The sequence below is a fragment of the Aristolochia californica genome, unplaced genomic scaffold, assembly GCF_029961685.1.
Source record: "Aristolochia californica isolate CCGP_79_NKW_82.1479 unplaced genomic scaffold, dmAriCali1.0.hap1 SCAF_6, whole genome shotgun sequence".
Taxonomy (NCBI): Eukaryota; Viridiplantae; Streptophyta; class Magnoliopsida; order Piperales; family Aristolochiaceae; genus Aristolochia; species Aristolochia californica.
The window spans coordinates 41,919,112-41,931,021 of NW_027182257.1; the positions used below are offsets into that span (position 1 = coordinate 41,919,112).

Genomic DNA, 11,910 nt, shown 5'->3' on the forward strand with positions numbered 1-11,910 from the left:
ACACGTTTATACAAAATGTCAAGGACGTGGGCGTAATTAAACCCTCCGTATTACTTTTTAAGGTTCGCTTCTGCCTCATTAATTTCGTCATTCAAAGCGGACCACGCAAGGGTGGGTTTTGGTTTTGGACCAAACCCCAGTTGTGAACAGTTTGACCATTCTAAGTAGAAGATTTCGTTTTTTCGGTTTTCGAAGTCTAAAAGACTTGGCAAGGTCGCAACCGTGGGGGTTTGGTTATTCGCACGGCGAAGAACGCGTGGTGCGAGTGACTCTTGTCAGCACCGCCTTCAGTTTTAATCCAAATCTTAACCTAATTCTTATTATAAAATTATTTTTTATTATTTTAAAAAATTTTATTATTATTTTAAATAATAATTAAAGTTTATATATTATTATTTAATTTTGAATAATTTATTATAAAAAATATATGAGAGATTGAACAGAAGGTGTGATGATGAATAAGTGGGGCCTATTTGTGGACTAAAAGGGTTGATGCAGGCCCGTATGGTTTTTTGTACACGCGAGGGAGAATAAACTCGCGGTCCTTCAGCGTCACCAAGAAACGGGGAAATAAAGCGAAAGAGACAGTGGAGCAACAACTTTTTGTTTTCTCTCTCCTTTTCGGCTAATAAAATTCAAAACTCGGGTTTAGACGTCAGACTTCAAAAGGTTGAAACGCGACGGGAGGAAAGTGGAAAACCCCACAGCGACTCAGGCAGCAGGAGCAGCGGCATCATCTGCTACTGCCGGGGCCCGAAACTCGCGCGCTCGATTCCTTGTTCTCTCTCTCTCTCTCTCTCTCTCTCTCTCTCTCTCTCTCTCGAACCAGGCGTGGCCTATGGATTCCCGGATTTTCGAATCCATTTATCCGTCTGGGGACATTTCTCTTTGCTTCACTCTGTCTTGGTGTCTTCTTTAATCTCTTCATCGTCGCTTGAAATCTTCCTCATTTCTTTCTCTTACCTTCTCTTTTGTTTTTTAGCCTGCAGGGGAAGCGTTTTCTTTTTAATTATTTTCAGTCTCATTCACCACCCATAAACTCTCCTTCTGTCTCTGGGGTCTTTCTGTTCTGGTCTGTATCCGCTTTCGCTTTCGTACCGCGGGTTTTATCGTTTTCCCTGGGGATCAGATCCGGATCAGCTGGAGGATGGTTTGGCTTCTTTGACCGGGTGTCCAGGTCCAATCCGGCGCGCCTGGCCGTAGCGTTGGCAACCCATGGGGCTGTGCTACGGGAAGAACGTCTCTGTTGCGGAAGGCGGAGTTCAGGGGGCCATCGATGCGCCCGAACCGCGTCAGACCCCCTCCACCTCCGTCAACGGTGGCGTCAGTAGCAGCAGTAACGTTGCGTCCGTTAGGAACACGCCTGCCCACTCCTCGGCCAATAGCCCCTGGCGGAGCCCACTGCCTCCGGGAATCGCACCGTCACCGGCGAGGTCCACTCCCAGGAGATTCTTCCGGCGACCGTTCCCGCCACCGTCGCCTGCGAAGCATATAAAGGCGTCGCTTGCGAAGCGGCTCGGTCCGTCAAAGCCCAAGGACGGACCAATCCCTGAAGACGGGGCCGAGGCAGAGCGGCCTCTGGATAAGAGTTTCGGTTACGGGAAGAATTTTGGAGCCAAGTATGAATTGGGAAAGGAGGTGGGGCGGGGCCATTTTGGCCATACGTGCTCCGCAAGGGCGAAGAAAGGCGAGATCAAGGGCCAACAAGTGGCTGTAAAGATCATTTCTAAAGCTAAGGTGCGGTGGTATGTTTGATTTTTGCAGTATAGGTCATTACTGTGCACTTCATCTCCTTCGCGAAACCTCGGTTGTTTCTGTTGGATATATAGTCACTGGCATGAGGCTAGTATATGATGTCGCTTAAATTTGTCCATTTTAACAAACTTCTCTGTCCTTTTTAGACTGACTATGTGCCGCTGACAACTTAGAACTAGTGGAGTGGTTCAGGGCAAGAAGGAAGGTCGTCCGTAGAACCACTTGGATTTTTATATCCAGTACAAGATTCCTTAATATTATGGGCATTTCGGATTTTAATTGGACCTACTTGTCGGGGTTTAATTTAGTATCGTGAGTTCAACTTGATGTCACCGCTGAGATGGTCGAGGAAAGAAGAATTTCTCAGTGCATTTTATGGAGGTTTTTCAGTTGTCATTGTCTTCAGTTGATTGCAATAGGAGTTTATGTTTCTGAAGATAGAAGTGAGTATGAAGACTACTTGATGGCTTAGCGAGGATTGAAGCCTGTGAGTTCTTATTTTGCTTAAAGGGTTTTTTTACTATGATTTGGTGCTTGCAAGCTTACTGTTTAACAACAATAAGAATTGCTGGTAGAGCAACTGCTCCAGCGAACAAGTTAGATCGTTGGAGGTATTGAACTTATGATGTTCTGATAGGCATACAGGGACATCTTTGTGGGAATTTATAAAGGTAACATGATATCTGCCTGCTGCTGATAGGTTTTATTAGACGCTGTACTTACTTAAGTCAGCTCATTTAGAACATGGTCCCATCTTCATATATGTGAAGGAGTTCTGATATTTGTTATTTGTTGGGTGGAGACGATACAGTATAGCTCTCAGTCTCCATTAAATACTTCATAGTTTCAGAGAAAAGATAATGGAAATTCTAACCTGCCTCAAAGAAAGAAAAGAAAAGGTAACATCAACTTTTTTCCAAGAAGAAAAATAGGTAACATCAACTGTGTTATGATATGAGCGATTTTGGTTTTGGTTATTTCTCTTGACTTGCAATTTGAAGTGAAGCAGGATGGGAGATTTAGTTGTTTATTGAGTTGCTTATGAGTTTGTAGGTTAACGGCCTCATTTTGACTGGTTATTGGTCAGAACACAGGTTTTGAGAATCTTATGGAGTCTATAACTCTCAAAAAAGATTTCTGCACTATTTGGATGCTTCTGGTTGAAATTTTCCTATATTAATTCAATGTTAAGTTGTACAGATTTTTGGTGATTTGAGAAAGGTGATCTCTGTTATTATATTCTCAATTGAAAGGTTAAATGCTTCTTACATTCTCTGTGGATGCACTTGAATGAAAATGTTGACTGCAGTGTGGTCAGGAGAAATCTATGAGTAAAATTCTCAAAAAAAAAAAAAAAAAAAGAATCTATAATGACAATGATGATGCTAGAAGGATAAGAAACCTTAGATATTACATTGTGTCACAATCCTACAGTTTGGTGTGGTGGAAAGTGAACAAAATGGACTGTGAAATGCTATCAGTCAACCACATTTTGACTTACTAATAAGATGATTTTTGTATTTTTTTTTCAAATTTTCCAAATTTTAAGGTAGGAAGGGAACGTTGGTGGAAAATGTGACTGGGGAAACACAGGGATTTAAAAAGTTGCAATGTCATTTATGTTGCATTTAATTATTTCATTGTCATCTTCATCGTCATTGTCACCAAAGCCTTGTTGCCAGTGTTGGAGGACAAGAATTCATGCAACTTGTTTTTTCCCCTCTTCTTTTCTAAAGAATTCATGTAACCAATCCTAACATAGTTGAGAGAAGGATTTGATGATGATGATGATGATGATGTTGATGATAATAACATATGATGACTTACTATAATATGGAAAGATTTATTAGAAAAATCAATGTGCATTTGGCTGTATGTATGCCTTATGGGCTTACAACTGTTTAAAGTTTCACTTGTGGAGTTAACAGTGGGCTGATTACACAGTGCTATTGTTTGACAGATGACTACAGCTATATCTATTGAAGACGTTCGAAGGGAGGTGAAAATCTTAAAAGCTTTATCTGGGCACCAAAATCTCGTCAAATTCTATGATGCTTGTGAGGATGCAAATAATGTTTACATAATCATGGAGTATGTATTCGTATAAGGTTTCTTTTTCATGTGGAATTGTTATTGTAATTAGTGTTGCAGTATTTTTTTAAGATGAGATAGGAAAATGTACACCAGTTACCATGCTGATTGGTGAAAGTTTTTCTAAACTTTCTTAAGTTTGTTACTGTGTCAGATTGTGTGAAGGTGGAGAACTGCTAGACAAGATTTTGTCTAGGTAAGTGTGGGTATAAACTGTATATGATTATGTAGTTTGTGGTTTACTTGTGCATTTTATCTAAGTTCTCTGTGTACATTTTCTATTTTAGAGGTGGAAGGTACACTGAAGAAGATGCAAAATCTATTGTTGTACAAATTTTGAGTGTTGTTGCCTTTTGTCATCTTCAAGGTGTTGTTCATCGTGATTTAAAACCTGAGGTACATATTTGATGTTGAAACAATTCATTCATTTTTGCTTTTCAATTAGAGAATCTCTGTATCTTTTCCCTTTCCTGTATGTTTTTTCTCTTTTTTTTTTTGTTGACGGTAATTCTTCTTGTGCTGTTTAGTAAATCCTATTGTTGTTTCTTTTATATGAAGAGCTTGTCTTGACCAGCATCTCTAATGATTTGTTTTTGCATCTCTCTTAACAGAACTTTCTCTTCACCACCAGAGAAGAAGATGCTCCTATGAAGATTATTGATTTTGGCCTTTCTGACTTCATTAAACCTGGTAAAACTTTCTTTTTTTTTTTAGTTGGAATGGGGCAAAAGTTAATGGTCAACTTTCTGCGTTCCTCTGTGGATGCTGTGACATGTTAAATATCGTGAAGGAATGGAATCTAGTAGAAGTCATGCTTGCTGTAATAGCTTGCCATGATATGCAGTTAATGTTCTGATCTAGCCCCTAGAATTATAGTAGAGACTAGCCATGGTTTTTTTTAGCTGATCTGGAACTATGAAGTTTGTATTTGGCAAATGAAATGAAATTAAATTTTGAATGATTTTTTTTCTTACTGTTTCTTTCTTCTTGTGTAGATGAAAGATTGAATGACATTGTTGGCAGTGCATACTATGTTGCACCTGAAGTTCTCCATAGATCCTACAGTATGGAAGCTGATATTTGGAGTATTGGAGTCATATCATACATATTGTTATGTGGAAGCAGACCTTTCTGGGCCCGCACGGAGTCGGGAATTTTCCGGGCCGTGCTAAGGGCAGACCCCAACTTTGAGGATGCTCCTTGGCCTTCAGTATCTCCGCAAGCCAAAGACTTTGTAAAAAGACTCTTGAATAAAGACCATCGCAAAAGAATGACAGCTGTGCAGGCACTTGGTAAGTTATTACTTCCTGAAGTCTTCTTGTTTATAAAAGATCAAGTTGTTGTTCTACTTGATTGTTTTTCGGGTGGCTGACAAGTATACTTTTGCACAGCTCACCCATGGTTGCGAGATGAGAACCGTCCAGTTCCATTAGATATACTTGTCTACAAGCAAGTCAAATCATACCTTCGTGCAACACCTTTGAAACATTCAGCGCTCAAGGTTCTATTCTTTTTTTAAGGTTCACTTATTTTAGACGCTCTTGAATAATTTTTGCTTAAGTTGTAAAATATCTATGAAATCTTTTATCCATTTTAATGTTTCATAGTGATAGGAGAACTTGCAATGGCTAAGTTGCGTTTTGACTTGCCCAAGAGTATTTAACCTGTTTTTTTTAAATTGGGTTATCTTAATCTTGGTAAATCAGGTGCTGTTTCAATATACATGTTGTATGCGTTTTTGCATCTTATTCCATGCATTGTCATTTTTACTTTGTATTGCACTATCCATATAAAAAAAAATCTTTTCTTGATATGAATGTTTGGACAACGGTGTACAAAAGTGTTTTGGGTTGTGGGATTAGAAAAATATGTTTGGATGTCTTTAAGTTTTTGCTTCAAAATTTCAGGCACTGTCGAAGGCATTAACTGAGGATGAGCTTGTTTACCTCCAGTCTCAGTTTAGGCTGTTGGAACCAAGTAAAGATGGTCGTATCTCCTTTGAAAACTTCCGGATGGTTAGTAGATATATTACTTCCATCTTGTTAGCGAAAGGGAAAAATTGTGCAAACACTCGTTTGTAAATTCTTTTTCCGGTGATTCTACCTATGATTTGTTGCTCTCTGTTTCAATTGCTCAAAATATCCTTACTTTTTCAGGCACTTCTTAGAAATGCTACTGATGCAATGAAAGAGTCGCGAGTTTCAGAAATTCTAAACTCGGTAAAATATCTGATCCTTATTAGCAAAATGCATACAAATACAATTCATTCATTACAAACAGTCTTCTGCCTGTCCAATAGCATGCACTTTCCATTATGGCCTTTGCTAGTTATATTTTGGTGTATCTTTGCTTCAATACTGATTACTTTAGGTGTTTAAGTTAATTGTGTTACTGTCAGTAACCTAAAGTTTGCTTAGTTGGTCTGTGGATTTGTGAACGGTATCTCAAATTCCGTTTGATCATCCATTATGGACTGCATCAGATGAATCAGAAAGTGAGTTTGGACCTTACCTGGTTCACCGTTCAATATATGTAAAAAAATTCTGAAAAACAACTTAAAAGACCAAATGGGGATCCACACCCCTAGATCTGCCAACCACTTGGCGGACTCTCATGCTAAACGGGGATCCTCCCTCCAAAGCCTTATTGTGGAGGGTGGCTTCTCTCTATAGATTGTATTTCTTCTCTCTGTTTACAATATTCACACATTCCATAAAAAAAACTCAAAAGACCAAATGAACCTAACCCAGTGATGAAACAGTCATGCAACTTTAAAAAAAAGTACATTGGTAAAATCATTAGAAGTTAAAAAAATCACATGGTTAAGTTGACAAGCATTTAATCTTTCAATCAAATTCATTTTTTGAAAAAAGTATTCAATGTCTTCAGTTTAAATTCCTTACCATCTTAGTGAAACCAAAATAAAATGGATTATTTGTTTTGATCACTAACGTGGCTCATATAGCATAGTTGTGCGAACCCATTAGATTGAAATTTTCTGCATTTTCTTAGATCCAAAGCTTGGATAATCTAATTGGAGACAAATAAGAGTATTAGGGGTGAGGATCTTCCCCCCTCATCCCCAAACAGTGGGATCAATTGATCACATTATATTAATAGTACTAGTAAATGAGAGGTCGTTTATCTAACACCTGCGAATTATAAAAATTGAATAAGAGATCTCATTTTTAGCATGCTTAGTCATCAAAAGTTCTTGATAGCATCATGCAATGTTTCTCTGAACTATCTTATATATACCGTTGTAAAAAAGTTATATAAAAAATGATCCATATTTTAGAGCATTTAGCATGACTCTTTACTCAATGCCTGATACACTGGCTAACTGAGTTAATTCGCCCCTGGATGAACCTCGATCCCTTGGCAGAACTGCACATTCTCACTAAAACCCGCACAGATCACCTCTTTGAGAATGGTCCCTGAACCCTGATTGTGACTTTTTTTGTTTTGAGAAAAGGTACCCTGATTGTGACTTTTTTTGTTTTGAGAAAAGGTACCCTGATTGTGACTTTTTTTGTTTTGAGAAAAGGTACCCTGATTGTGACTTGGTAACACCATAATCCATATGATTTTGGACAAGCAGCAAGTTCACTTGTGCCTGTGAACAATGCATACAACAACATCAAGATGACAAAAGAGTACCTAAAAATATGTTCAGATTCAATGCTTCAAGCCATTTATTTCATATAACAATATGAGGCTTCATGTATAATTTGCATGTAATAAACACTCAAGAAAAGAGGAAAACATTTCTTTTTGTTATTTTTAATAAGGTGATCCTCTTTCTTGTGTTAATAACTAAAAGGGTGGGTTGTCCATTGTTCTTGAAGTTAAAATACTTTTATCTCCAATCACATAATTCCTAGAGTGGACCCACAATGACTGCAGCTGTCACATTCTCCCTTCAATGTTCAGCTGTAAGATATACAAAGATCCTCTTTTTTTTAGTTTTTTAATTTTTCTAAATGTTGAATCCACTCCAGACCGTGGTGAGACTTGAACCAAAGACATCAAACCAGAAACTTCCATGTGGCCATTCAACCGGTGGCCCCATCCTTGGATAAAACAGTATTGAGAAGAATTACGCAAGAACTCCTTGACAAAACCATCAACCAATTTTACGGACATGTTTGAAGTCTAAATGATGGACCAAGTAAAACTCTTTATCTGTGCTACTCATGTCACTGTTCAGTCGGATCTTGAATATCTGTGTCTATGCTGGTTAATGGGTTAGTGAGAGTACCTAAGGCCATGTGGTCTGATGGTATTTTCTTTACAACCAGGAGCGTCAGGTCGTTACTTCGAATCGTGCCATGTCCTCTCAAAAAAAAAAAAAAAAGGGTTAGTGAGAGTCTTTAAAAGGGAATGAATTTTGAGTTTGTACTATTTCGACTTTTAGAATCTTAGATCATCAAAACAACATCTTATGTCACTGAAAATATCGATTTCTTTTTGCCTTCGAATATTCAGCACCAGTGAGCATAGTGAATGGGTTAGTTGTGTTTCTTTTGTTGCACTTCCAAAACTTTCCACCTTTCTTTTCTCTATTTCTTTTGCTTTTACCCCTTCAGGTTGTTGGTTAGTTTTCTTTATCTTTTGTTCATGTTTTGTCATATTCTCTTCCTGACATTTTGTTGACCATAACAAGGATCTGCCATTTAGTTAGGTTATCGCCGAGACATCTTTTTTTGGTCTTCCCCTGATAATTAGATACTATTAGTGTGAAATAGTATTTTATTAATGATTTTTAATCTTCTGTAGGTTTCTGTAGTTTCACAGGTTATTTACGAACTTCCCACTTTCTTGTGGTTAATGCTTTCCAAATGGTCATTGTCTCAAAATTTTGTATTTTTAGTCTATGATACAAAGTTCTTCCTTTGATGATAAGAGATGAAACAATTTGAGTAGCTCAAACTGAAAGATGAACTATACAAAAACCCACCCATATGAAGCTTAAGACTGTTCCTAATATCTTTAAATGCAGCTGCTTCTTGAAAAAGATAGAAGAAATCTTTTATACACTGTATCTTCTAAGACCTACTTTACATGTCAGGTAAGAAACAAATCTTAGAACTTAAGCATGACTGTGTAGACATGCTTTGCCTCCTCAAGAGTGATAACAAAGTGGTGGGTCTATTTATCTGTGTAGAAATTGTTACCCTCCTTGGAAAGCATGGCTTGCCATATTTTATTGGTGCTTTGACCTTCCTGTACGTTTAGGTTTTGAAGTATCAACACCATAACACAACTGGCTTAAATAGTGATTTTGTCTGAGGGTCTGGATGGGACTGTACCCTGAACTGGTCCAGGTTAACACATTTCACCTCTATGAACTACCTACTCCTGGTTAGCATCCTTCATTCCGTTCTGGGCTTGTCTGTGTAACAATCAATAACTGAGACTCATTTTAGAGGCTATAATTTCTGGGTTTTTTCATTTAAACAATTTAGATAAGTTAGTGGAACTTCGTATGTTGCTATCATCAAAGAGTTATTCCTAAGCGTTAAAGCTAGGTTTTTAATGATTTTTTACTGCATGTGGATGTTTTTATTGAGCCTTTTCTTATTATGCTGACTATTTAAGACAATAGTAACATTACTAAATGATCTTTTAGAATGTTTCAAGCGATTAAAATCGCTAAAGTCCTTGTTTATATATCATTAGAGTATCTAAGTTAAGGATCTAAGACAATACTGAAATTCTTTAGTAACTGTCTCACATATTTAGTACTGTATAATCTCAATTGATAAACAAAAATATTTTTTTGAAAAATCAAATAAACTAGTTTGTTTAATTTCAAATTTAATTAGATGATAGAGGTATTCATATGGAAGAAATTCAATTAGATAGATTACTAGATTTAGTACTTGTCAGCTTGACTGGAATATGTGTTTTAATTCTTTATCGTCATTTTACCAATAAAGACGAAGGTACTGAGTTAGATCATTAGTTTAATTTTATATTTTTGTTTACTTGTAATGTTAGAAAATTTATCATATGTTTTTGAGGTGATATGGATAGTGGCCACTTTTGTGATGTCTTGCGTCCAATACATTTCATGTGTAATTTGTCAAAAAAAAAAAAAAGTTTTGGGACGACTGACTCAGATTTTTGGGGTGACTTGTGTTGGTTTTGTGTTGAATAGGAGAATGCTGAATAGATTTATGCAAAGACATCTATGTTGGGCCTTTATTAGCTTGAAGTGGTTAAAATGATGATAAAGTAGACTCTTACTTATAGTGAAAGACATTCCCTCTTTGGGTGTCTCTTTATTACTGTAAAAAGGAAGAAGAAAGAAGGTTGAAGAGAGAGAATGGGAGGGAGAGAAAGTGGAGAAGAGTAAATTGAGAAAGAAACTGAGATTGGGGACCTACACGTCCCCCAACTTCTGTTTATAGCTTAGGGTTGAGTACAATTTACAATATTGCCCCTACTTTAAGTGAAAAACCCTAATTCTCTATATCTCTTATTCTACGTGTCCCCTTTACATGAAATTTGGTCCATAGACATAGTTTGACATGTAGCACAAGATTACATCATGAAATATAAATAATGACAAGGTAAAATGACCAAAATATTTATCAAAAAAAAAATGACCAAAATACTCCTGTTCTTGTTTTTCAACAATTATATATGCTACTAAACCTAGGACCATCATAAATTGGAAGCGTGCTAAGCTTTTGAACTGCTATTTTATTTTAATTGAAGAAAATGATATGAGGATTAAGGGTAAATGATGTAGTCTTGATGCTTATTTTTATTATTTTTTATTCTGGAGTTCAATTACTGAATTAGTGACCTAGTTGAAAGTAGTTACTGGAGTGAGTGCTACCTATTAATAATTGGCGGATTGAACTATTCAACAAATATACCAATGTATAAACTGAAAAGATATGAATTATTACCCAGTGACAGTCAGTAGCAGTTTCAGTTGTTCTTGCTACCTCATATCATAGTTGATGACTGTATCCATTGTCCATTTCTCGTGTAGTTTGGTTGGCAAGGTTGTCCGTCTTTGTTCAAGCTGCCATTATTTCTGCTGTGTTAGGTTACACCATGTTCTTAGCTATCTTGGTTTCTATGTTGTGTCCAGATGGAACAGTTATCTTACCGAAAGATGGACTTTGACGAGTTTTGTGCTGCTGCAATAAGCACATACCAGTTAGAGGCTCTTGAAGGATGGGAGCAGCTTGCTAGCACGGCTTTTGAGCACTTTGAACGTGAAGGGAATCGAGTGATCTCTGTAGAGGAATTAGCAAGGGTGAGTAACACCCCTCCTGGCTTTGAATTCGAACGGCATCATTACTTCAAAAAGTTTTGCAACATATAACAAAAGTAATAACATGTCTGTAGGAAATGAGCCTAGGCCCAACAGCACACTCAATTCTCCGCGATTGGATCAGACCGTCTGATGGGAAGCTCAGTTTTCTTGGCTACACCAAATTTTTGCATGGTGTAACGTTACGTAGCACAAATACAAGACATCAGTAGTTTCTTCTGTAGATGAGCTGTTTGTTGTTTTCACAAATTCAGTGTTGTTTGTAAGGCTTTTGTGAGGTTTTTTGTTCATTGATTAGGTAATGAAATTTGTATAAAGCAAACGTTTTTAGAGAGAGAATCTTCATATGAAGAAAGGTTTCTGAAGTCACGCAATTCTTTGATCAATCTAGGTGCAAATAGCTGTAAAACTGGACTGATCACACAATTCTCTATATTACAGGGAAATCTATTTTCTTGAACTGGAAATAGAATTTATTTCTGTGAGAAGTGTACTAAAATAACGTTTTCTTCATATGAATTATTAATGTAATTCTTTTTCTTGAGTTACTTAGCGTGTGTTTGGAACACAGAAACTGGAGAGAAAATAAAATTAAAATTTGGTCATTTGAGGCCAAAAAAAATAAAAAATCCTTGAATTACTAAGGGATCAAATTGTGTTATGTAAAATTTGGGAAGTTTTTTTTCTAGTACCCATTGAAAATGAGAGAGAAAATGGAAGAGAAAAGTAGTGTTTTCTTGTTTGGATATATGCGCAAAAATAAAAAA

The 11,910-nt window shown here is 36.9% G+C and overlaps 1 protein-coding gene across 1 annotated transcript; it reads left to right on the forward strand.

Annotated features, from left to right (window-relative positions):
* The first annotated feature begins 1,135 nt into the window (after positions 1-1,135).
* On the forward strand, positions 1,136-11,517 carry LOC137967206 (CDPK-related kinase 3-like). The gene is made up of 11 exons (XM_068813693.1): positions 1,136-1,737; positions 3,716-3,846; positions 4,001-4,042; positions 4,134-4,242; positions 4,458-4,536; positions 4,842-5,138; positions 5,238-5,347; positions 5,754-5,861; positions 6,003-6,065; positions 10,958-11,125; positions 11,218-11,517. The coding sequence occupies exons 1-11, from the start codon at positions 1,216-1,218 to the stop codon at positions 11,353-11,355; spliced, it is 1,767 nt and encodes a 588-aa protein (XP_068669794.1). The 5' UTR covers positions 1,136-1,215; the 3' UTR covers positions 11,356-11,517.
* Positions 11,518-11,910: the final 393 nt, after the last annotated feature.